General features: G+C 32.6%; 2 protein-coding genes, 1 long non-coding RNA gene and 1 other non-coding gene across 6 annotated transcripts; 2 read left to right on the top strand and 2 right to left on the bottom strand.

Moving 5' to 3' along the window:
* The first annotated feature begins 2,596 nt into the window (after positions 1-2,596).
* On the top strand, positions 2,597-2,758 carry LOC119370882 (U1 spliceosomal RNA). Its single transcript, XR_005178431.1, has one exon. It is a non-coding gene; the product is annotated as a U1 spliceosomal RNA (small nuclear RNA).
* Positions 2,759-4,021: 1,263 nt separating this feature from the next.
* Positions 4,022-5,694, bottom strand: LOC105639016 (putative F-box protein PP2-B12). Of its 2 annotated transcripts, none has more exons than XM_020681206.3 (3): positions 5,280-5,694; positions 4,923-5,041; positions 4,022-4,709 (listed from the first exon to the last, which is right to left on the bottom strand). In XM_020681206.3, the coding sequence occupies exons 1-3, from the start codon at positions 5,649-5,651 to the stop codon at positions 4,208-4,210; spliced, it is 993 nt and encodes a 330-aa protein (XP_020536865.1). In that variant the 5' UTR covers positions 5,652-5,694; the 3' UTR covers positions 4,022-4,207. The 2 variants fall into 2 exon arrangements, with proteins under 2 accessions (XP_020536865.1, XP_012078342.1); XM_012222952.4 differs by having other exon boundaries at positions 4,022-4,622; positions 5,280-5,692.
* Positions 5,695-17,143: 11,449 nt separating this feature from the next.
* LOC149493538 (uncharacterized) lies at positions 17,144-20,382 on the top strand. The gene is made up of 2 exons (XR_016322400.1): positions 17,144-17,675; positions 19,582-20,382. It is a non-coding gene; the product is annotated as an uncharacterized LOC149493538 (long non-coding RNA).
* On the bottom strand, positions 17,823-20,306 carry LOC105639053 (wall-associated receptor kinase 2). 2 transcript variants are annotated; one of them, XM_089725552.1, is made up of 4 exons: positions 19,721-20,306; positions 19,436-19,573; positions 19,193-19,357; positions 17,823-19,032 (listed from the first exon to the last, which is right to left on the bottom strand). In XM_089725552.1, exons 1-4 carry the CDS (start codon positions 20,304-20,306, stop codon positions 18,014-18,016), a joined length of 1,908 nt encoding a protein of 635 aa, XP_089581678.1. In that variant the 3' UTR covers positions 17,823-18,013. The 2 variants fall into 2 exon arrangements, with proteins under 2 accessions (XP_089581678.1, XP_020536863.1); XM_020681204.3 differs by having other exon boundaries at positions 19,436-20,306.
* Positions 20,383-25,203: the final 4,821 nt, after the last annotated feature.

Genomic DNA, 25,203 nt, shown 5'->3' with positions numbered 1-25,203 from the left:
AAAAGAAGTTGTTAGATAATTATCAAATTCAGAAATAGAACTGGATTCCCTTGTTCTTTTTTGTCTTTGTAGTAAAACTTGTTGAGCAATGCCAACACCACTTACCCTTTGTGTTGGAAATTGTTGAATATTAGATTGAGAAGAAGTACAAGTAGAAGTAGATGAACTAGAAATTTGAACAAATTCATTATATAATTGCATAATATTTTGTTTAACTTCATGCATTACTATATTTATATTAACAGTATCTTCTACATCAAGATTTAATACATCATAATAAATTGTCAAATACTCAAATAAAACATCCATTCTACATCTAGGATCAAATACAATAGCAACTAGATAAAGAGGTGGTATAATTTTAAAATAAGATAACCATTTTTTTTTCATTGAAAAAATACAATCTTTTAATAAATCATCATTTTGAAATTCTTGGAGTGCAGTAACAATATTTATACACACAGGTAAAAATAAATGAGATGTGGGATAATAAACCCCACTAAATTTGTAGGTAGCATCATTAAAAATTTTTAAAATATCTAAAATTTTTCCACAAACATCCCAATTTTGTGGATATAAATTAATATCCTCAATATTATTAGTAACAAAAAAGCATAATAATTCTTTATAAGAAAAAGACTCGTTTAGTAATTCATATGTTGAATTCCAACGAGTTGGGACATCCCTTGGAAAACGTTTTGGTCTTTTATTATTTTCTTTACAAAATTTAGCCCAACTTTTCATCACTTGGGGATGTGTCCATAAATATGAAATAGCTTTTTTAATTGGAGAAATAAAAGAATCAAGAAATTTTAAACCTTCTTGTACACATAAATTTAAAACATGGCATGCACATCTTATATGAAAAAATTTACCACCAATATTTGGTTCACAAATTTTTTTAAGTTCAATAATTGATCTAGTATTTGCAGAAGCATTATCAAATGAAATTGAAAAAATTTTTTTTGTCAACTTATATTCATCTAAAATTGAAACAATTACTCTATAAATATTATTTGCAGTATGTTTATCATCAAAAACACGAAAACCAATAATTCTTTTTTGAATTTTCCATTCATCATCAATCCAATGACATGTAATACCCATGTAAGAATGCATTTGCCAATGATCACTCCAAACATCACAACAAATTGAAACACGAATTTTCAATTGAGAAAATAAAATCTCTAACTCTTTTTTTCCTTTATTATATAAAGAAATAATAGTTCGTTTTACAGTATTTCTCGGTACTCTTTTAGCACAAGGATTTAATGCTTTTTGACAATAATTATTAAAACCTACTTTTTCACCAAAACTAAAAGATAAATGTTCCATAGAAATCATTTTTGCTAATTCTTCTTTTTGTATTTTATCAGAATATTTAAATAAAGAAAGGTTAGAAGCGTACCCGGAAATTTGTTGTTGAGACCGATCAACTCCTATTTTTGTTGGATGTTTTGTCTCCAAATGCTTCCAAAATGATCCATAGCCGCCCGCTTGTTTAAATTTATAAGATTTTCCACAATAATTGCAAATTACATCGTACATTTTCTCACCTTTGAATTTTTTTGTGAAATGAATAGAGAATATGTCGGAACTTTGTCTTGCTCTTGTAAAAATTTTTGCTCGTTGCTCTTGCTCTTGTTCTTCATCTTCTTGAAATTGCTCATTAAATTCGGATTCTTGAGTTGGAATATCCAAACTTTCATTTGGAAACCCCTCAAAATTAAATTGCTCGGGAATTATATTATAGATGTCGTTTGTAGGAATAGATGATTCTCCAATTTTTCCCTTGCCCTTACCCGAATTTGAGTTTCCTCCACTTGCCATTATATGATAATAAAATATAATTTGGAAAATTGAATAAAAAAAAATAGAGACAATAATTAATTAATAAGAGAGATTATAGAGTAGAGAAGAATAAATGAATAATATAGAGTAGAGTGTAGTATATTGTATAGAGAGTAAGTAGAGAGTGTAGTATATTGTAGAGATAAAGTAAGTAGAGAGAGTTGAGATTTTTTTGTAATTAATTTGTAAATAAAATGAGGTATTTATAATAAATCCAAAAATTCTTTTTTCCCAAAATACCCTTAAAACTAGCCGTTATATAGCCGTTTATAGCCGTTGGGAGGGGTAATTAAGAGATTTTACAACAAATTTACAAAAAAAAAAAAAAAAAAAAAAATCAAAATCTGACAGTTACAACGGCTAGAACCGCCGGTTCGAACCGGTTCGAACTGGCGGTTCTAACCGGCCGGAGAACCGGCGGTTCCAACCCATTCCGGCCGGTTTTCTGGAACCGCCGGTTCTGGTTCCAGAATATCTGGAATCGGAACCGAACCGGAATCTTCCGGTTCCGGTTCGTCCCGGTTCCGGTTCGCACCGGTTCCGGTTCTGGTTCGGAACCGGTTCGAACCGGCGGTTCCGGTTCCATGAACCGTGATTTGGCCATGCCTACTGTTAAGTTTCCTGCAGTGACCTTGGCTCGCTTGAATTTTCTTCTTTGCGCTTGAACAATATCCCACATCGTGACTTCACAAAGGGGGAGGCAGGTCATGTGCATATAAATAGGAGGAGCAAAAGCCTTGTGAACATACTTACCTGGACGGGATCAATGGGCGATCAATAAGGCCCATGGTCTAGATAAGTGACCTCTATTGCACTTGGGAGGGGTGCTGGTCTAAGGTCTCCCCAAGTTGGGAGAGCCTACGTCATAATTTGTAGTAGTAGGGGCCTGCGTTCGCGCGGCCCTTATACTATATCAGTTCAACTCTTTCTAGGTTGCTTGTATCCATAGTAATTCGTCTAAGCATTTTGTCGAACGGGAGAAATGCATTGGCATAAGGAGGGAAGTGTGTACATTGATAGGAGTGAGGCATCCCGATTTCATTATGTCGAATGTAAATGATGAAGAGTGACAGTGGGATTCTGCAAAACGATAGAGAGTAGAACAATTGAAAGTGATATATTGTCTACTCTTTATACCAGTCTTTCCGCTAATGGCCCGCCCAAACAACTGTCCATCCTGAAGCGTAGCGACAGGAAAAACTTGGTTTAAAAATATAAAATAGACGGAAGGCAGAGTCGGGATCTGGGTTCTCCGCATTAGACCAATTTCGAGTTTGTGGGACTTCAAGCCCTTTAATGCATGATAGTTAAGAGCCCATTAATGGCTGTCAAATGTTGAATTGCACCTGAGTATCTTTATCTCCCATGCAAGAATGAACAAAAGCTGACTCATGAAGATGGTGAAAAAAAATGACCAATAAAGACGAAGGTTCTATAGGATCAGTCCTTAAACATGTCCAGTCATAGTATGTAACTTTGCTCTGATTGGCCAACGTGAAAACCAAGAAAATAGTAAAATAAAAATAAAAATCTTGCTGCTGCATTTGTTTTTTAGGAAGGAATAGTTGGATAAACTTATTCAAGCTTTACTCTTCCCAGGAAGAATTTAATACTCTCTCCATTTATTTTTATCCGTCGTTTAAAGTTTATGATATATGACAGATTCTAAAAAAATTATATAAAATTGTCATTGTATTTAGCACATATAACTGTAATATTAGAAAAAAATTAATTAATACTCTTTCATCTTCTTAAATCGCAACTTTTAAAGTACAACCATGAGGTCAGCAGCGAAATTTTTTCTTTTTTTGTGTTTGTAAATATATATATATATATATATATATATATATATATATATATATATTTATAAAATTGTTGCTAAATGTACTGTAATTCAAAAGATAATGGCTCGTCAGCATTGCAAAGAAGGAAGAAAAATAACATTGAGATGAAGTGAAATGTTTAACATCTGTTTGGCTCCATATAGATTGTGAGAAAGCTCTGAAATATATGCTGTTGAATTAACTGGTTAGAGAATATTGAGAAAGTGATCTTTCAATTGGCAGGTTGCAGACTTCCTTCCTAGGATCGATCGAAATGCTGGAGAACATTAGCTGGCCAATAATTAAATTTATATTATTCTATGAAGTAGAAAATCTAGGTTTTAAAATTTAAAATTGAAAACTTTTTTATAGACATGATGTATTCATATCAAAATAACCCATATATATATCTCACATACATGCACATATCACAAGCGACCTTTTTAAAATAGGATAATTAAAATTCAACATTATGAATTGGAATCTGCAGGTAGGTAATTTTCAAATGCACAGAACATTTAGTCTTTGCTTATTTACTGACCCTCCTTAGGCCTAATCTCTATCCCTTGAACAACGAGACCACCCTTCCAATAAAGACGTTTCACCTCTAACACACCCATTTCCAACTCTCCATAATCATCTTCTCCCTTATTTAAGAACTCACCCAATTCAATTTCAAGCCATCCATCTCCTCTGTTGTTTGGATGATTGTGATCGTTTCTATTTCTTGCATTTCGATTGTCCAAATAAACAGTGCGCTTACAGCTTTCGCTCCCAACAAGTCCAACTAAAGCTTCTATCGGTCGATTTTCAAAGCCAGAAACTCTTGATGTTAACTTGAACACAAGATAAGCTTTATATAACGTTGCTGGCGATAGCATGCTAATGTTTATTTTTCCTTTTATATCAAACCAACCCACAGCACTAACCTCTGCCACCTCTGCAAATCTGCAACCATGCAAACCCTTGTATTTGGAAAGGCTCCTACTTGAGGTTCCCACTTTTTGTTTATTGTCAATGAATGAGTGGATTGATCTGACTACACTTAATTAACAAATTAATATATTTGTAATATTTCATTTAGTTACTATTTAGTTTTTTTCATTAGATTGGTTTTTAATATCAAAATTATTGATCATAATTCTAACAATTCTTTCTCCTAAAAACATTTCCTGTTTGATATCCTTGACACCCGAACTTGCTTAGATTAACAATCGAAGCAAAACAAAGCGATGAGACAGGACAAACCTGGAGTTGGGATCAGAGACCCATTGCCAATATTGAGGAGAATCGCCCCAAGCAATTGTGAGAAGCCTTGGAGCAACCATATAACATTTCTTTCCACTCCATTTGTCCAATCCAAAGCTCTATGCAACCAACGCAATACAGAATTACAGTGCATAATAGACAAACAGGATTGACTTGCCTAGACTCCGTCTATGTTGCAATCATGTCCCGAATCAATAAAGAATAATTTTTTATTGAAACAAGGTGTTTCTGATTAGAGATTTTGATCAGTGCTAGATCCATATACTGGTCCTAGAGTAGACAAGTTTAATCCCAAACAATATCTCATATATAAAAGTTAAGAATAAAAGACCTTACCATTTTGCCATCATCGATGAGGATTGGATTATCGCAGAGGCTAAAAAATAGCTGTTTCTTGGAAATCCGAGACCTCAGCAGAGAAGACTGAGAAGATCGGAAGACAATTGCCTGAGAATCCGTAGGTAAGAATCTCTCCCAAACGGTGTCGGATTCAGCAGCTTTCTTGAATATAGTAGATATCAAAGACAATCTGCAAGCGTCCGGTGGGCTGGTAAACGATAGGACGTTTGCCACACAACTTTCTGGTAATATTGACATGTCTCCTACTCCTTCACCCTCCATTTCCATTTCTAGATACACCTGTTTTTCTTTTACCGCAAATATCTTCCCTATATATATATATAAAAGACTTTGATCAGCTACAGTCATGAGGTTGTTTTGCAACTATTGTTTCTATAACTAAAGACTTATTTTTAAATTTAAATATAACACTACTATATATATTACTATAAAACAGGGTTGTCCTGTTTAATGGATTGGAGGGATAGTCCAGTGGTTCATGGTGCAACATCTGTTAACTTGTTACGGGTTGAAAAGATATAAGTATTTCCTATGCAACTATGGATTATAGCTAATAAAAGTATTTTTAATGGAATTATGGATTATGGCCGATATGTCTTAATAAATATAAGTTGTGAATGTATATGACTGAATATGTATTTATAGATGTTAATTTTAAAAATGACTTTTCAATGCATCATGATTATATCAGAATTTTCTGATGATGTGTATTTTACTTTTTAAATTATATGTGATTAAAATTAAACCTATAACTAAAAACAATAAACTAATAACATTAATTAAATCTTCTTCTTTCCTAAGGTTTATTGATTTTATAAGCTAGGATAACAAATAACAAATAGGAGATGAGTTAGCCTTAAAAGAATAGTATCGTGTTAAAAGAGAAGGCGTAAAAGGAAAATAAAAAAAATAAATAAAAACATCATATAAAAAAAAAGGAATAAATAGCTAAGTTATGCGGTCTAACAGATCTTCTCTTTTTTTTTTTTTTTTGACACATCATATCCATAGACTAAATAAATAAAAACATTGGAGAAAATTTTTATTTTTAACTTTCAATTTTTCAAACATGGCAAATAAATTAGAACAATCTATGGTTGCATTAGAGATGCTCTAATAACATTCTTCTTTTTTGCTTTTTTTTTTTTCTCTGTTTTCATTTCTTGGCTTTTTGACTTTGTTTTTTTTCTTTGTTTTCAATTCTTAGCTTTTTTTTTTTAATTATTATTTTTGCTTATTTTTAGGCTTAAAAACGTTTTTAGTTGTTTAATTTTTTTACCTATTAAAATTAATAACCTTTGAAAATCGTTACTCTATATTGTATAAAGTTCAAGTGGTCTTCTAAAACAATCGACTTATTTTCACCCTTTGTCTTTAAATGGAACAACTATCATACTGATGTTTCTCGAATTTAATTTGTAACACTAAAATCCCTTAGTTCTGATTCCCAAAACAGAAAAATTGCTTTGCTGTTTTTCGGACGTTTCGTTGGCCGAAATGCAATGTGGCAACACGTGGATTTTTTTTAATAATTTTCTTAACGGCTAAGCCTTATCTCCTCCACCTTCTTTGTTTCCACTTTCCACTTTGTCATTATTTTTCTCTCTCCTCTCTCAGCTATCTCTCACTCCTTAATCATCATGCCTCTCTTTCAACGTGACTTTCATCAATTCTCAAATCAAATCAAATCACAAAGCAAATCTCATACATGACCATTTTGCCCCTTCAACAACTATCCAATCTTTCATTTCTCATGACTCATCTCTCATCTTTTTTTTTTTTTCCTTTAAAAAACTAACTTTAGGTAAACGAAGAAGATAAGCCCTGCTATTAAATGGTGTCAATCTATTAACTCTTCCTCTTACGAATCCAACGATTGTCGCGGAATCTTCACTTAATAAGGGCGAGCTCGATTAAGATTTTATTATATTTTAAAAGATTTTAAAATTTTAATGGTATTTAATTTAAATTTTTTTAAAATTTATTAAAATTTCATGGTATTTAAATTAGTCTTATAAAATTTATAAAAAATCTAATGCCATTCAATTATAATTTTTTAAAACTATATATAAATTTGATAGTATTTAAAAATTACTGATTTATATTTATAAAATTATTGATTTTATTGGATTTTAAGGTGCTAAGTATGAATAAAAGAGTCATTCATAAATATATTTTCCAATCTAAAAATTTTACTACTCCTATCCATCCTAAACCCATTTAAATATTCATTTAAGTACCCATATTCAAATCACTTTAAATTTTACTATCCATATCTGTCCAAAACTCGTTTAAAGTATCTCTTAAACGAGTAAGATGTTTTTAGATCTTAAACTATTCAAATTCGAATTTATTTAAAATGCATTTTTTATTAATAATGGATAGGGTACCTACTGGTACCCACTACCGAACCTATTTAATGTAGCAAGTATCTAAATATCTTTACACGTACCCTACCTATATACATTATGGGTAGTAATTTTACTATATATATCCGTTACGAGTAGTAATTTCACTGTCCATATCTGTTCCAAATCCTTTTATAACTACTCATATCCTCTTTAAACGGATTAGAGCTTAGCCGGTACCTTAAAATACCTGTAACACTTCCATTCCTATGCCTTAAGATGTAAAACAATGTATTAATTATTAGATTAGTTTCGAATTAATTCATGTGCTGAGAATTTGATATTTTAACAAAAATTAATATTAATAGTGCTGCAAATTTTTAGAATTAATTTGATTATTTTTTTAAATTTTTATATGTTGATTTCAATTAAATAATGATTTAATCAAATAAAAAAATTGAAAAAGTTTTAAAATAGTCAAAGAACTGAATAATACAATCTGTCATTGTTGTGGCCGGACCACTAAGCTCTGTGAGCCATAAGCGATGGGCCGTGCATCGGTTTAAATTAATATAAAACCGCCTCCTTGCCCAAGCTCTGGCAGTTGGCGTAGGTCCTTGCTAGCGGTTGTTGCTGATTTTCGGTTATATATATATATATATATATATATATATATATATATATATATATATATATATAAGAAGCCTATGCTCTTCCGACCACATCATGACTGTTCTGAGAGCACAGGATGGTGGCCATCGACGCCAGCCATTGCAAGTCTTGCACTGTGCGATAAGATTTTAATGAAGAAAAAAAAAGATTTTGGATAAGATGACGCATTTACTTTTGATCTCTCATTTTTTTTCAGTTTTTCAATTGAGCCTCAAAACCTTTTAATTTGTTCAATTAAGTCCTGAAATTAATTTTGATTAGATATATAAAAATCACTGTAATCTCATCAAAATCAATCAAAATCTATATAAAAAAAATCTCATCAATTCCATAAAACTCTATGTAGAATTCTAGTGGAATCTATAAAAATGTTAGGAAATCTTTCAATTCTATCAAACTCAATAATTCTTTTAAAATATAACACAATCCTAATCTAATATACTTCTAAATAATCTTTGTGGTCATGGGTTGTCCATATATGTTGTATATTATTATTATTATTTTCTTTTTTGCCGAAAAAGTATATTCAGAGAAAATAATCAAAAAATTTTCCCCTGTTTTTTTAATTTGGTTCGATTTTTGTTTTTTGAGTGTGTATTTTCACTTGTGTTAGTTCAATTCTCACTCAAAAAATTTTAGAGTTCTATGGATTTGTTCTGAAATCTTTGAACTTTCTCTAAAATTAAAGTTTCTAACGTTTTTTCTGCCTAGATAGGAATCATATTGATGCACTGTCTGCAAAGATCAAATACTTAACAGGCCATTGTGTGTGAGAGAGAAAATAAATTTAAAGTGAAAAAAGAGAATGGTGGAGAAAATAATGTTTAGGTGTAAAAATAATTATTAAAATAACCCACATGTGCTGCCATGTAGCATTCTGGTGAACGAAATGTAGGAAAAACGAACAAAGGTATTTTTATGTTACACAAATTGAAATTGAAATTAAGGGATTCGTTAAAATTGAATTCGAGGGACAATATTGTAATAGTGGCTACAGTTCAAGGATGACGAGTGAAAATAAGGCTAAAAAATTTAGAAATATATTTCTACCCAAAACATTTTAGTATATTGAATATCAATGCCTGATATTTGAAAATAATTATTTTATATTGTATAAATTTTAGCAATATTCTTATGAAATCCGAAATTTCTAATAAAAATTTAAAATATATATTTAATTTGTTAATAAATTATGGAGATTTATGTTGTGAGTTTAAATTAATATTTCGATTACCTTTCGTGCATTGAATTTTAATACGTAATCTTTGAAGATAATTATTTTATATTATTCAAGATTTTAGTACTACTCTAAAAATATAAATAATTCTTAATGAAAAATTAAAATTTAATTTAACAATATAAATTTTAAATATTTATTCTTTATTTCATGTTTTACAATTTTTTTAATTTTAATACATAATTACATGTTTTTATATTTTATTTTTAATTTTATTTAAAATTCAAATATTCTTTAATTTTTATATTTTATTTTAATTTTATTTAATTACATGTTTTTATATATAAGGAAAAAACATGAAAAGACTACAAAAATTAAGATAAAAAATGGAATAATTGCATGTAACAAATTAAAATTGTGACAAAATTTTTATGTTTTTATATGTCGTGGGTTAATAATATTTAATAAGTTTAAAAATTATAAGAATTTTTTTGTTAATTGTAATTTATTTAATTTTAAAAGAAAATGACTTTCGTGGTATAAATTATAAATATTATTTTAAAAATTAGAAACATTTTTTAATTAGTCCAAGCTAACTATAGAATCAATGTTTCAATAAACTATTATGTTTAACCAGAAACTAAATAAAAGAAACACTTTGAATAAACAATAAATTCTTCTAATGATCAATAAAAGGAAAAGTAGAAAAGTTTGTCGTTTAATAATTCCTTGCTCATCCAAAACCCACTTGAATTCTAAGTGGAGAGTGCGGAGAAAAAGAGATTTGACAATCTCCAAGTTAATGCTCGGGTTATTTCTGTAAAATATTTTACAGAAAAATATTATTTTCAATTTTTTGTTATTTAAAGTGTTCAAGAAATAAGTGAATGTTAAAATATTTTTAAGGAATATAACTTCTTATTTTCAAGAGCGAAAATTTTTTTTTGAACATTAATCATTGGTAGACATTACTATCAATCACTGTTTACTACCGGCGATCGTCGAACATCACTATTGATCACTGGCGACTTTTATAATTTACCTTTTTTTTTTTGTATTATTCTTATATTTAATAAAAAAATTTTTAAAACACAAAAGTTCTATTATTATTAATATTTTTATAGTCTTATAAATTAAAATTTTTAATATTTTTAACTAATTTTTAATATTACAGTCAAACAACGAAAAATAAGCTAAAAATATTTTTCAAAAAATAAAAGTAAGTTATTTTTCAAAAATATTGGAGCAGAAATGAAGACTTTTTGGATTTGAAACTATATATTATTGTTGGCCCGTCAAATTTTATGAGGACAAGAGGCTTGGGTATAGTGGCAGAGTTGAAAATATTTTTCAGTTAGATAATTTATTAATTTAATTTTTAATACAGTCAATTAGATTAAAAAGTCTAAAGTGTTTTACTTAATATGTACTTTTTAAAATTTTTTTATCAATCCAACCCCATTTTATAAATATTTTTTTTAAAAATTGAGTGGGTCTTTTAACCCCGCTACACATGCTGTGGCGCAGCCCTGCTGGGTTTTGTGACGGGGTTGCGTCAGGGCGCCACATTAGACATACGGGAGTCAATTGACGCACTCCACTTTTAAAAAATATTTACAAAATTGGGGTTAAATTAATAAACAAAATCAAAAATATATATATTAAATGAAAAATTTCAAATTTTTTAGTCCAATAAATTTCACTAAAAATCAAATTAAATAAATGAATTCATTAAAAATAATTTCTAACTTCGCGGCTGGACGAGGTGGTTCTATAATGGAGGTTTAGGCTGGATGCAAGTTAAGATTGTAAACAAGTGTTGATGGATTGTAAAGGGACAGAGAGGAAGGAAGAATTTTTTTCTAAAAAAATATTTGATGGGTTGTTGTGTTGGGTTTTCTTCTAATCGTATTCCTTCAAAGCTTGAAATACATCTCTGTTGGATTTTTTTATTGAATATCCTTTAGGTGTTTGGAGATGAAAGAGCCATGTGCACCTCTTTTTGTTTCCTTTTATTTATTTTAATTTTTTAATTATTTTTATTAACTGTCCATGAACTGCCAGCAATTTTATGTATTTATTTTTTAATAGAATTAAGAGGTATAATCTCATTTGAATTACAGAGTTTAAAAATTTTTTATCTTTTCCAGAGCCAAGTATCCACAGTTTTGTACAGATCGTACAATTTTTCTTTATTTTTAGGAATTAAATAATATTACATGATGTTATTATTATTTTTGATTAAGTTTTAAGACATTAACTTTACCTATTATAATATTCTTAAGTTGAATTTCAATATTACTGGAACTCTGTAATCCATTTAGCAGCACAGGGTTACAATATCTAATATCAAAATTTATAAATTTAGGGCACAATAGATTGGCATAAAATTTAGGGTACTACAGAGATTTTTCAAACAAATATAGGGATGAGTTTTGACGTTCAATGATCACTTGAGAACTTCACGGTTACTTGTAAAGAAACAATATCCAAAAGACAAAAAGGGCCGTTGTTCTTACACAAGAAAATACCTGCGTCTTTCCGCATGTGCAGAGGCAACGGGAAATATCAAATCCTGTTAGGGCCCAGCAATAAAATTACGAGAATAATAACACAGCGGAAAAATAGAAATATGACACAGATATTTACGTGGTTCACCCTTTAACTGTTAGGGCTACGTCCACGGGACAAAAAACCGAATAATTCTTCCACTATTAAAAAATAGTAGGCTTACAAAGAGAGTAATACAAAATAGTGGCACTCAAACTATTTCCCAAATTATCCTCACTATTCTCTCTACCCGAGTTTTAGAACCCAATTCTAAAACTCAAATTCTCTCAAACACTCTCTTCTGTCGCTCGGTTGTGTGTGTTGAAGCTCTAGCACCATCTCCTATTTATAGGAGAGGTGGAAGCTTGATTAGGAGAGGTGGATGCGTGATTAACGCATCCACCTACCAGCGGATCACCTACCAAAGACTTCCTTTTTTTTTTTCTTTTCAAACTACATGTACCTATCATTTTCTATTTTCAACAAAGTGTGGGTCCTACCACGTTTTCCATTCTTCTCTTTTTTTTTTATTTGTTTCAAATGTGGGTCCCATTGAGTGGGCACCGCACAATAAATCTCCCCCTGCACACTCAAGTGGGGACGTTAGCCATACCGGCTATCTTTCTGCAAGTGATAAGTTTCTCCGTAGGTAAAGCTTTGGTCATCATATCAGCGCCATTATCATCAGTGTGAATCTTTTCAATCTGAAATAGCTTCATCTCCAGCGCATCACGTATCCAATGATACCTCACATCAATGTGCTTTGACCTCGAATGAAAGGTCGAATTCTTGCTGAGATGTATTGCGCTTTGACTATCACATAGCAGAATGTACTTCTCTTGTTCTACACCCTATTCTTGTAGGAATTTCTTCATCCACAAGAGTTCTTTGCTAGCTTCTGTAATGGCGATATATTCCGCCTCAGTGGATGAGAGTGCAACGCATTTTTGCAATTTTGATTGCCAAGAAACTGCTGCTCCTGCAAAAGTCATCAGATATCCAGAAGTTGATTTGCGCGAATCAACATCACCACCCATGTCTGCATCTGTGTAACCATCTAACACAGGTGTATTATCACCAAAACATAAGCACATTTTGGAAGTGCCCTTAAGATACCTGAGAATCCACTTTACCGCATTCCAGTGTTCTTTACCTGGATTTGAAAGAAATCGGCTAACAACACCAACAGCATGAGCAATATCTGGTCTTGTGCATACCATGGCGTACATCAAGCTGCCAACGGCGGATGCATAAGGAATCTTCTTCAGTTCTTCTTTTTCTTTCTCACTTGAAGGACATTGACTGAGACTTAATTTGAAATGACATGCAAGTGGAGTACTAACTGGTTTCGCATTGCTCATATTGAATCTGTTGAGAACTTTCTCGATATACTTTTCTTGAGACAGCCACAACTTTCTCTTTTTCCTATCTCTGGAGATCTTCATTCCGAGTATCTGTTTTGCCGATCCCAAATCCTTCATGGCAAAGGATTTTCCAAGCTCCTTTTTCAAGTTCTCAATTTTCTTAGCATCTTGGCCCACAATAAGCATATCATCCACATATAACAAGAGAATAATAAAGTCACCTTCTACGAACTTTTTCACAAATACACAATGATCAGAAGTAGTTTTCTCATACCCGTGATTCACCATGAAAGAGTCAAACTTTTTGTACCACTGTCTGGGAGCTTGTTTGAGGCCATACAAGCTCTTCTGCAATTTACACACCAAGTGTTCTTTGCCTTTGACTCTGAACCCTTCTGGTTGCTCCATATAAATTTCCTCCTCCAAGTCACCATGGAGGAAAGCAGTCTTTACATCAAGTTGCTCGATCTCCAAATTCAAGCTAGCTGCTAATTCGAGCACAACTCTGATAGAAGACATCTTGACAACGGGTGAGAAAATTTCTTCAAAATCAACTCCTTTCTTCTGACCGAATCCCTTCACAACCAGTCTCGCCTTGTACCTTGGCTGTGAGTTGTTCTGTTCAGACTTCAACCTGAACACCCATTTATTCTTCAGTGCCTTCTTACCTTGAGGCAGTTTCACCAACTCATAAGTCTGGTTCTCATGCAAGGACTCCATCTCATCTTGCATGGCTTTCAACCACTCATTCTTTTTAGAATCTTCCATTGCCTCCTGGTAGTTCTCTGGTTCTCCCCCCTGAGTCAACAAGTCATACTCATTAGGAGAATATCTCTGGGAAGGTATCCTGCCTCTCGCAGATCTTCTCAATTGAGGCAGTTCTTCTATTGGAGTTGGTTCAGCATCATTCTGAATAGGTTCATCATCATCTTCTTCATCATTTTGTGGTTCTACACGAGGTTCTGCATCAAGACTAACAGGAAACTCATTGATAGACTTTGGCTTTTCATTTTTCTCAAAGTCTTCAATGGTTTGATCTTCCAGGAATACGACATCTCTGCTTCTGATGAGCTTCTTTTCAACTGGATCCCATAATCTGTACCCAAAATCATCATTTCCATAACCCAAGAAGATACACTGTTTTGACTTTGAATCAAGCTTGGATCTTTCATCTTTTGGAATATGAACAAAAGCCCTGCAACCAAATATTCTAAGATGATCGTAAGAAATATTTTTCCTTGACCACACCTTTTCTGGTACATCTCCGTTGAGGGAGGTTGAAGGTGAAAGGTTGATCAAGTAAACTACAGTATTCATTGCTTCAGCCCAAAAGGTTTTAGGAAGTTTTGCATGAGAGAGCATGCATCGAACCCTTTCAACAATGGTTCTGTTCATTCTCTCTGCAACTCCATTCTGCTGTAGAGTTTTGGGAACTGTCTTCTGAAGTCTGATGCCGTGTTCTGAGCAATACTTTTCAAACGGTCCTCTTTACTCACCACCATTATCAGCTCTAACACATTTTAACTTTCTTCCCGTTTGTCTTTCAACACTGACATGAAAGATTTTAAACATATCCAGCACCTGGTTTTTTGACTTTATTGGAAAAGCCCACACCTTTCTAGAATGATCATCAATAAAGCTAACATAATATGAGCAACCACTCAATGATTTGTCACCCATTGAGCAAACATCAGTGTGTACCAATTCTCGAATACCAGGTTTTCTAGATGGAGAAGGAGATCTTTGAAAGGAAACTCTATGTTGTTTACCAGACAAACAATCAGTGCATATTTTTAGAGGCAAACCTTTCAAAGATAGCATTTTCTTCTTAGTGAGAGTCTCCATTCCTTTCTCACTCAAATGACCAAGTCGTTTGTGCCATAACTCAGCAGATGAATCTTCAACTGCATTCACTACTCCTGTGCAAACTTTAGCTTGGGTGTAGTAGAGGGTGTTGAATTTTCTTCCTCTACTGAACACCAAGTTACCTTTGGAAAGCTTCCACGTTCTGTTAACAAACAGATTTGCATAGCCCAATTCATCAAGACTATGAACTGAGATCAGATTGAAGTTTGCTGTAGGAGTGTATCTCACATCTTCCAACCAGAGATCATAACCAGCATTGGTTTTGATGCATACTGTTCCAATGCCACAATTTTCCACATATGTGCCATTCAAAGTCTTGACATGGCCGTAATCTCCGAGGGTAAGAGATGAGAAATATTCCTTCTTTGAAGAAATATGATAAGAACATGCAGAGTCAATAATCCAAAGAGATTGTTGACTGGTGTAGCATTCACTAAGACCAGCATGAGAAATCAGCGCACTACCATCACCAAATGCGTCAGCATCAATAGCTACCGAAGCTACCTCCGTATCGTCTTTTTCCTCATCATTTTCTTTGGCTCGTTGCTTCTTCCACTTTCTGCAGTGCCTTTGGACGTGACCGGGCTTGCCACAATGATAGCAAGTGACTCCTTTTCTTGACTTGGATCTTCTCCGTGAATGGTCACGTTTGTCTGAATTTTGGGGGTATCTTGTTCTGCTTCTCCCCCTCCTTTCTGTAACTGTAACGAGTGCATCTGAGTTGCTACTCGTACCATTCTCCTTCCGTCTGGTTTCTTCATTCAGAATGCTTTCCTTAACTGTGGTTAAGGTCAGATTCCCCTCCGATACATTACTGAGCGTAACAGTCAGTGTCTCCCAACTGTCCGGCAAGGAACTCAATAAGAATAGTGCCTGCACCTGGTCGTCAAACACTATCTTTGACGTCGTCAGTTGGTTCACTATTTCTTGAAATTTGCCCAAGTGATCTGAAGCACTTTCGCCATCTCTGTATTTTAGATTTACAAGCTTTTTAATTAAAAAAGCTTTGTTTTGGGCATTCTTCCGCTCGTACATGTCCTCTAACTTCTTCCAGATTGAATAGGCATCTTTCTCATGAGCGATATGATTTATGACGCTCATTTCAATAGACTGCCTAATAGTTGCGACTGCTTTTCTATTAATCGACTTTCAATCGCTTTCATTTATTGAAGTTGGTCTGACCCCTTTTAACTCAATCGTTTCAAAAAGATCTTTACAGCATAGAAGGTCTTCCATTAATATCTTCCATACTGCATAGTTTGATGAGTTGAGTCTAACCATTGTGCCTGTTGTTTTGTCGTCCATTTTTGACTTGTGCAGAATATTAACACCAACAGAAACCGTATACGTGAATAGTGACCGTATGACTGAATAGTAATAGTATATGTAAACAGTACATGTATGCGTAAATAGTAACTGTATATGTGAATAGTACTATCGTGAATCGGCTTATTTGAAACGGACTCAGCAACAGTAACGCCAATAGTACTGTTCACCATCAACTTTGAGTTACTATTTTACTATTCATCACTAAGTCGATTCTGCAACGTCTTTCCGAACGGACTGCACCAATGGACTCAGCGTAATTTTCTCGTCGTCGTGGTATATTTATTTTTAAAATATATCCACGGATCCGGTAAACCTTCGGCTCTGATACCACTTGTTAGGGCCAGCAATAAATTTATGAGAATAATAACACAGCCGAAAAATAGAAATATGACACAGATATTTACGTGGTTCACCCTTTAACTGTTAGGGCTACGTCCATGGGACAAAAAACCGAATAATTCTTCCACTATTAAAAAATAGTAGGCTTACAAAGAGAGTAATACAAAATAGTAGCACTCAAACTATTTCCCAAATTATCCTCACTATTCTCTCTACCCGCGTTTTAGAACCCAATTCTAAAACTTAAATTCTCTCAAACACTCTCTTCTGTCGCTCGGTTGTGTGTGTTGAAGCTCTAGCACCATCTCCTATTTATAGGAGAGGTGGAAGCTTGATTAGGAGAGGTGGAAGCTTGATTAGGAGTCACCTACCAAAGACTTTTTTTTTTTTTTTTTCTTTTACCTATCATTTTCTATTTTCCACAAAGTGTGGGTCCTACCACGTTTTACATTCTTCTCTCTTTTTTTATTTGTTTCAAATGTGGGTCCCATTGAATATTGAATGTGCACCGCACAACAAATCCCAGTTCAGGTACGCCAATCAACCATACAAATCGAACTTTGTTTAGGATTCGCAAAAGAAATCAGGCCGACCCACAACGCTATAAAAGCTGTCAAAGTCGCTAACGTTGTGGCCTAGACTCTCCGTGGAATTTCCTGGTCACCATAGAAGGACCAGCTCGAGCAAATCTGAAACTACTCCAAAATTTATTCGGTTCGCCTTGCTTGTAAGTCATCATGTGATTGGACCTTTCTGTATACATATAGGAATTCTATTTTTTGTTTTTTGGTTTGTTGTGTAATTTGGTGGTTCTGGTTTGTGATTACAAGGTCTTTAAGGACAAAGAGTCAATATTGCATAAAATCACCGTTCATGGGAAGAATTGGCATTGTATTATTTATTATGAGATTCCACTTCTTTTGCAATTACTGAAAACAATATTTCAATTAGTGATTAAGAGGAAAATTTATACAAAGGTTATGCCTTTCTCCTTCTTCATCTGTCAATTAAAGGAAGAACTGAGTCTCTAGATTATAGTGTTTAAGCTTCATTCTCGGTTTCTTGTCAAAACTGGCTCAATATCTCAAGAGCTTTTGATACTTCCTTCATTGTGGGTCTTTTTTCTCCCTCTAATATCAGGCATCTCCTTGCAAGCTCTGCAACTCTCTCAAGTTGTTCAGCATTTCCCTCATCTTTCACTCTTTCCTCCAAAATATCGAAAAGCATATCATTCTTTAATGAAGAAATGAAATACAGGGCTAGACTCTTCTCCTCACATTCAGAACAAATTGCCTTCTTTCCAGTAAGCAATTCGACAAGAACTACTCCAAAGCTATAAACATCGCTCTTTCCAGTTAGTATTCCTGTTTGGAAGTATTCAGGGTCCATGTATCCAAGTGTCCCTTGAACCAATGTAGATATCTGTTCTTGATCAAAAGAGACTAGTCTTGAAATTCCAAAGTCGGACACTTTGGCTGTGAGTTCATTATCTAGTAGTATATTTGTGGACTTAACATCTCTATGGACGATCTGCATTGAGTGCATACATGCAAGTGCTCCTGCAGTCTCCTCTGCCATCCTTAGTCGTGTTTCCCAAGGCAATGCTTGGATAAAATCTTTGTCATGAAGATGGTGGAAAAGGGTGCCATTGCTTATGAATTCATAAACTAGTAATGGAACTGAAGTCTCTAAACAACAACCCAAGAGTTTCACTACATTTGGATGATGGATTTGAGAAAGAACGATGACCTCATTGACAAATTGCTCAATTTGGGTTCTATCTATTGCCTTAGACTTTTTGATGGCAACTATTCTGTTATCTGATAATATTCCTTTGTATACCACACCATATCCTCCTTGGCCAATGACCATGTTCTTGTTGAAGTTATTGGTTGCTTTCTTTAGTTCTTCTTCTGCAAATATTTGTGCTGCATCATTTGAACTGTGGCCTTTGAGTAATTTTTGTAACAAGATGCCTCCGTTTTGCTTGAAGTATTTTTTTCTAAGTTTTGTTGCACTTCGTCTTCGGATTATCAAAATAACTGAAGTACAAACAAATAAAATGACAAGGCCAATGCTTGCACCTACAAGATATAAACAAATTTTATATGCAGGTTGAAAAATATAGGGATTGGATTAGCCTGTTGATAAACCTTATTTGAGAAACTCACTTTAAACTATTCAAACTGATTCATAATCACCCCAAGAACAAACAAAAACATTGTGAAAATTTTTTTATATTACCAATCATGACTCCGGTGCGAGTCTTTAGAATAGCTTTGCAACCGCTTCCATCTTTTCTCCCATCCCCATCATACCAACTGGGGCAAGAACAAATATAATTGCCGATAGCGTTCTCACAAACACCAGCACAATTGTTGAGGCTTGGAATTTCACATTCATTTACATCTGTCACACAATGAAAAGCCTGATATATAATTATTGAAGCAATTGCAGTAAGGTGTATAGACAAAAAATTTTAGATACCTTTACAGCCATTAGTAAGGTATGGATTCCCCCAATAACCCTCAGAGCAGTTGCAGCGATAGCCAAGGCCATTATCAGAGTCATAGCATATGCTATTACTGTCCTTGCAAGCGTAGGTTTCCTGATTTTTTCGTGCATCTTTGCAGGTTTCGTTCCCAATAGCCCAATCAAGCACCACAGGAAATACAGTTCGATTTCTTAAATTAGCAAAATCCAGTGTTGAGAAGTTGTATGCATTTTCCTCAACCACAAAAGCATAGCTACAGGGATTAAAGTCCAATGTACCTGTTTGCTTATCATATAAACCATATACATCCACAAAAAACTGCGAAACTTGTTTTGGAATGTTGGTCTGGCAGCAACCCATGCCAGCGCATGATCCATTCGCCAAATCTGGAGCCGGATCACAATAAGATACACATCTTCTGCTATACTCGTGTGCTTGATCATAGCCTTCTATAAACGCGTCAATGTTGCAACCAATGGCAGTGAACTTGTTCTCAGTGTATGAAATGTAGAATTTGGGTGATGTAAGGTTGGACGATACTCGTTTGGTCATAGTACCATTTGCATTATAACAACCATAAGCTGGTGATGTAGACACTCGAAGTTGGCCCTTGACTGATATGTCAAGGACTCGTATTTCGGTATCACCCAGGAATGCTTTTGAGGCATTATTACATGTTATTAGGAAATCTTTGTTTAGATAGCATTCTTCCTTTGTTCCAAACGGGAATGGGATATTTAAGTCCCCGCACTGGTCTGGGCATCTGGGCTTGGCTTGGGCTGTAGCCTGTGGAGCTGTTGCTGCTGCTAATATTACAGCAAGCAGCAACACTTGCTGACATATTCCCTGCAAGTTGATCTCCATGAGTTGCTTCTTTCTCTGTGCAGTTATTTTTTTCCAGTGCTTTGCCTGCAATGATGATTATGTAGAATTTATTGTCGCTTGTAATTTTAGTTATTTCTTAACTTTCATCGAAACAAACGAGGAGGTGGAAACAAAACGAAATTTCGTAGAAGCTAGCTTCAAATGCAGATACTCAAAGAAAGGTAAAAATACGCTAAAGACGAAGGTGCTGTAGGATCAGTCCATTAAACTTGTCTAATCATAGTCTATAATTTTGCTTCTTTTTAGGATATAGCATAGGAATAGTTTGAGAAACCTTTCCTTTTCTTTTAGAAAAAGAAATATATTAGAAAGGGAGCAGTTGGATAAATAGTAATCATGGCTTGGCTGGCTACATTGTAAAGAACAGATATAAGGAAGAAAAGACAATGAGAATAGTCGAAGTTCTCTTTCAATTGGTAGATTGCCGGCAAGATCGATCAAGATGCTGACGAATAATTAATTTATAACTGCTTATAAAATTTATTTTCATAAGCTTTGGAAATAAGTATAACATATAACAAATAATAACATATATTAAATTCAATAAAACTAATGGTTACAAATTTGCGATTCAAGTAAACAGTCTGATTGGAATAAATGAATTTTACAAAATTTTATAAACAGCCTGATTGGAACAAATGAATTTTACAAAATTTTATAAAATTCATTTGAAAATCTAATATTTTATGTTTGGAGTGAAAAAAAAAAAAAAAAAAAAAAACACACATTTAAATTCTATGAATTGAATTATATATAATTAGGTAAACTTAATTTAAGTTCTATTAAAATTGCTGGAATTTACAAATGAATTCTACAAATTAACCCACAAAAATTTTAATTGGCCAAACTGCCCTTATCCCAAATATCCAAACATCTCCTCTTTTAGCGGATCATCTCCTCTCACCTTCTCATCTCCTACCCGACCTCCATTATTACAGCTCACATCGGCATATCCTATGCCAAGTGACTTGCGCCAAACACCCTGAGTGTAATGGAAACAATCATGGGCATCGTCACAACTATCAGTTTTATACTGGAAAATTTTTCTTTTCATCAACCCTCAATTTCACAGCTTCGGGCCTGAAAGATCACTCTGCTCCGCGCTATGTTCTCACCATAAAACAATTTCGAATGCCTGAAAGATCACTCTGCTCCGCGCTATGTTCTCACCATAAAACAATTTCGAATGCCTGAGTGCACAGTCGCGGATGCGGTTGATTTACGTAATTTTGTGCAGAAATTGCTATTTTGTTATTCCAAGTCACAGGACCAACCCCAACGACGGCATGAGCTTTGTTATGGGCATTAAGATAGTTCAGGTGTGAGTCTTGGGCATGTGAGGGAAGAATCAGGGCCACATTAATTAGACATGAGTGTTAACAACATATTTTTTGTTTGTGGTCTAAAATAACAAGTTATTATGTTGCATATAATAAATATAATTGGTGTTTTTGTTAAATTATTATGTTAACTATATTTTAAGAAATAAAAACAAATGAATTTTCATTTAAGAAGTTATTGCAAATATAATTTTATAGAATTCAATTGAATTTTTTATTTTAAATTACGAAATATCAAACATAACATATTCATTTGCAAATAAATTCTAATTGAATTCATTTCCAAAGTTTTCTACAATTATGATTCATTTGTTCCAAATAAGTGGAAATTTCGAATAACACATCTAAATTTGAATATTACTGTCACATATAAATTTGAATTAAATCTCACATAGTTGTTCGTATGAAATAATTATTTTATTATCTTTCTATTTTATTTTATTATTTTTTTTTGAAAGTTATGTTTTATGTTACACCATCTCATTTACTTGCACAAACAAATATCAATAATAGGCCTTATTTGGTAATATTACCTATTTTAGTTGTTATTGTCTATTAGCTAGGTTACACTAATACTTTGCACGGATACCTTAAAAGGTTTGATGGCCAATATTGTATCTATGTCACACATTGGCATCTCTAGGACACTCTTAGACATGTATAAGATATTTTAAAAAATGTATCATTATTTATTTTATTTTATCAATTTCGAACACTTTAAGGATACATTTGAAATAATTTGAGGATACTTTTTGAATACCTTCAAAATTTCTAGATAAATTCGATAACAAAAATTTTTAATTGTTAATATATATATATATATATATAAAATTATTAATAATTAAATAAAAAAATTAAAAGATACATAAGGAATGAAAACTCTATTTTATAATTTGCAATTTATTACATATCTATTATTAGGAAGTTCAAGAATTAATTCACAATGTTAATTTGAAATAAGTAATTCACAAGGTTTTTATCAAGAAATAATCGACAATATTATGTTGAACGAATTAAAATTTAATTTCTTTTAAAAATATCAGAATTGTTAAAATTGTCAATTTATATCTAAATAAGTTAGAGGTATTATGATTTTTAAAGAAAATAAGAGTTTTTTATTTTATATATACAATTCATTATAAATAATTGTCTACTTATTTAAATTATTAATATATTATGCTTATTTTATATAGCGTGTCGGTGTCCTATTTTTTAAATAATTGTAGTGTCTCGTGTATTTTTTTAATAGTTGTAGTGTCTCGTATCCGTGTCTGTACAACCTATAGTGGTTAAAGCAGAAATATTTAATAAATAACTATTTAATTTATAAAAGCCAATTAATTATTATCAAAGAATAACATTTCCTTTTGCTACTACAAATACAAATATTTATATTACTGAATATTATAATAAATAGAGATAATATTTTAAACGCTGCGCTACTTAAAAAATAGGTAAGGTAAAGACAATTCGGTAGAATCCACGGTAGGCAAGACAATTTGAGGAATCTGAGGTTGGCAGGAAAACAAAGAGAGGATCGAGAAAAATAGACAAAATAATAAAATTAGAGAGAAAAAGAAAATTACCATGCACGACAAAATGGCAAAATTTTGTTATATTCTAAACATTCAGATGCCTATTTATAATGTCAACTAGTACATTCTATCTAAGAACATATACAAAATTCAAACAAAATACAAAATTCCAATGAGATTTGGATTCTATCCTATCCTACATGTATTTAAAATACAAAAGATATCAGGGTAAATAAATAACTAAAAATATCTCCTAAATCCAATGCTTATTCCTGAAAATTAATTATCTAATAATTATCAACTTAATAGATGTTAAAAATAATAAAATAAATTAATTTCGCTGATAAAAAAAAGCGTTGAAAACAACGACAGAAAAAGATTTTTATTGTAGTGGGGTAGGTGATCCTAATATCAGTTCATCGTTAAAACCAAGAAAACAATATCTCTATCACTACATTAAGCCATTTTTATTTTCTTTTTTCTCTTTGAATAATTGTATTATGTTCTAAAATTTATTCAACTTTGAGTGATGTGAATATATAGTGAATGAAGGATTTGTAATATCAATTGGAGGCTCACTCTGGGCTCAGTTTCAGCCTACAGTTTTTAATTTCAATTTAGTCCAGTTTCATTCCAATTCATATAAATATAAATGGGCTAAGACAGTCCATTCGCAAGCTTCCAACCTTGTAAAAACTAAGCGGTCCATATAAATATAGGAGAGGGGCGTTGAGTAGGATATGGGGATTGGGGATGATATAAGATTTGGGTATAGGTATTCCATTTACCATACTCGAACCCTACCCATTGTCATCCTTATACTCAAGGTTTTAGTCTTAGTTTCGATTCGATCAGTTTTAAGCCTATTCCACTTTTAAAAATTGGAACTGTGATTTGTGGTGGATATATATGTACGAATTTTTAGCTTGACAAATAAGACGTACATAAAGCTAATTAAATGTGATCTGGTTAGTTTTCACACATATGTGAGGAGTGAAAGGTTTTGAGTTCGAGTCCTCTCGACTATAAGTATTTCACTAATTTGGTGAGTCTAGAGAGTGCTACATCTATTATATAGTCCGCAGTGTGACTTCAGCCTATCAAACCTTCCAATGAATGAAAAAAATATACATACATAAACAGTGACTAAGGTTACAGTTTGCAGAAATTAGACCTACTAGAAGTTTAAGTTGACCAGCTATGGTAATATTTTCTCAAAATTTTTTTTTTCTTCAATTCATCCGATAATAAATGATTTGATTTCATATTTTGAAAAATTCTTTTAAATAGAATCAATTAAATTAGTGAAAATTTATATGTTTTCAAAATATTTGAACTAGAAATTTCCTATTTTCACATGAAATGAAAAGAATAATATTATATAATAGCTAATTAGCCTTTAAAAAAAGGTCAATTGATGATTTAATTGGACCTAATAAAATAACACAAAGGCCGAAAACATACACATATGTGGGATGTTTTTGCAGCAATGAGATGATTCAGATCCCCACCGTTCCTTTCATTTTGTTGTGATCCCAACCAGAAAGGTGGTTGTTTGTCTTTACTTATAGTCCATCTGATTTGAGAAAAGAAAACATAGAACTGTAAATGATTGGCTTTGATGTGGGCCCTCTTTTAGTCTCTTTCACTCATATTTTCACTTGTCCGCAATTTTAAATCCAAGGACACCCCTCGTGCCCTTTTCTTCATCATTGCACCTAACCACAAATTATGTTCAATTTCTTACAGCTTCCATGCAATATATAAATTTTGAAATATTTATTATCTTCTTCTAATTTGCCAAAATTACTACTTTATTTTTTATATTTTTCTTTCTTTATACACTATTGTCCTTTTACAAAGAAAGAAAGAAATAGATATTCCTATTGCCATAAAAAGGGGATGTAGAAACAAAATCAAGTCAAAAAGAGTAATGAATTTTTCAACAAAATTTACTCATGTAACTGTAATTAAGTCTTGAGCCGGATTAGACAGTCCATA

Source organism: Jatropha curcas, chromosome 9 (genome assembly GCF_041381405.1).
Source record: "Jatropha curcas cultivar XTBG-Jc1 chromosome 9, XTBG_Jcur_1.0, whole genome shotgun sequence".
Taxonomy (NCBI): Eukaryota; Viridiplantae; Streptophyta; class Magnoliopsida; order Malpighiales; family Euphorbiaceae; genus Jatropha; species Jatropha curcas.
Note: the sequence above shows the minus strand (reverse complement) of the source record. Positions and strands in the feature narration are given on the sequence as shown.

What these genes read in the sequence shown, in the direction of transcription:
- LOC105639016 (XM_020681206.3), bottom strand. Translation starts at nt 5,651, where the DNA reads ATGACTGTAGCTGATCAAAGTCTTTTATATATATATATAGGGAAGATA. An exon ending in TCATCGATGATGGCAAAATG is followed by an intron (nt 5,042 to 5,279) that starts GTAAGGTCTTTT and finishes TTGGTTGCATAG; the next exon opens with AGCTTTGGATTGGACAAATG. An exon ending in GTCTCTGATCCCAACTCCAG is followed by an intron (nt 4,710 to 4,922) that starts GTTTGTCCTGTC and finishes AAGTGTAGTCAG; the next exon opens with ATCAATCCACTCATTCATTG.
- LOC105639053 (XM_020681204.3), bottom strand. Translation starts at nt 20,306, where the DNA reads ATGGAGATCAACTTGCAGGGAATATGTCAGCAAGTGTTGCTGCTTGCT. An exon ending in CCTTACTAATGGCTGTAAAG is followed by an intron (nt 19,358 to 19,435) that starts GTATCTAAAATT and finishes ATTGTGTGACAG; the next exon opens with ATGTAAATGAATGTGAAATT. An exon ending in TCGCACCGGAGTCATGATTG is followed by an intron (nt 19,033 to 19,192) that starts GTAATATAAAAA and finishes TATATCTTGTAG; the next exon opens with GTGCAAGCATTGGCCTTGTC.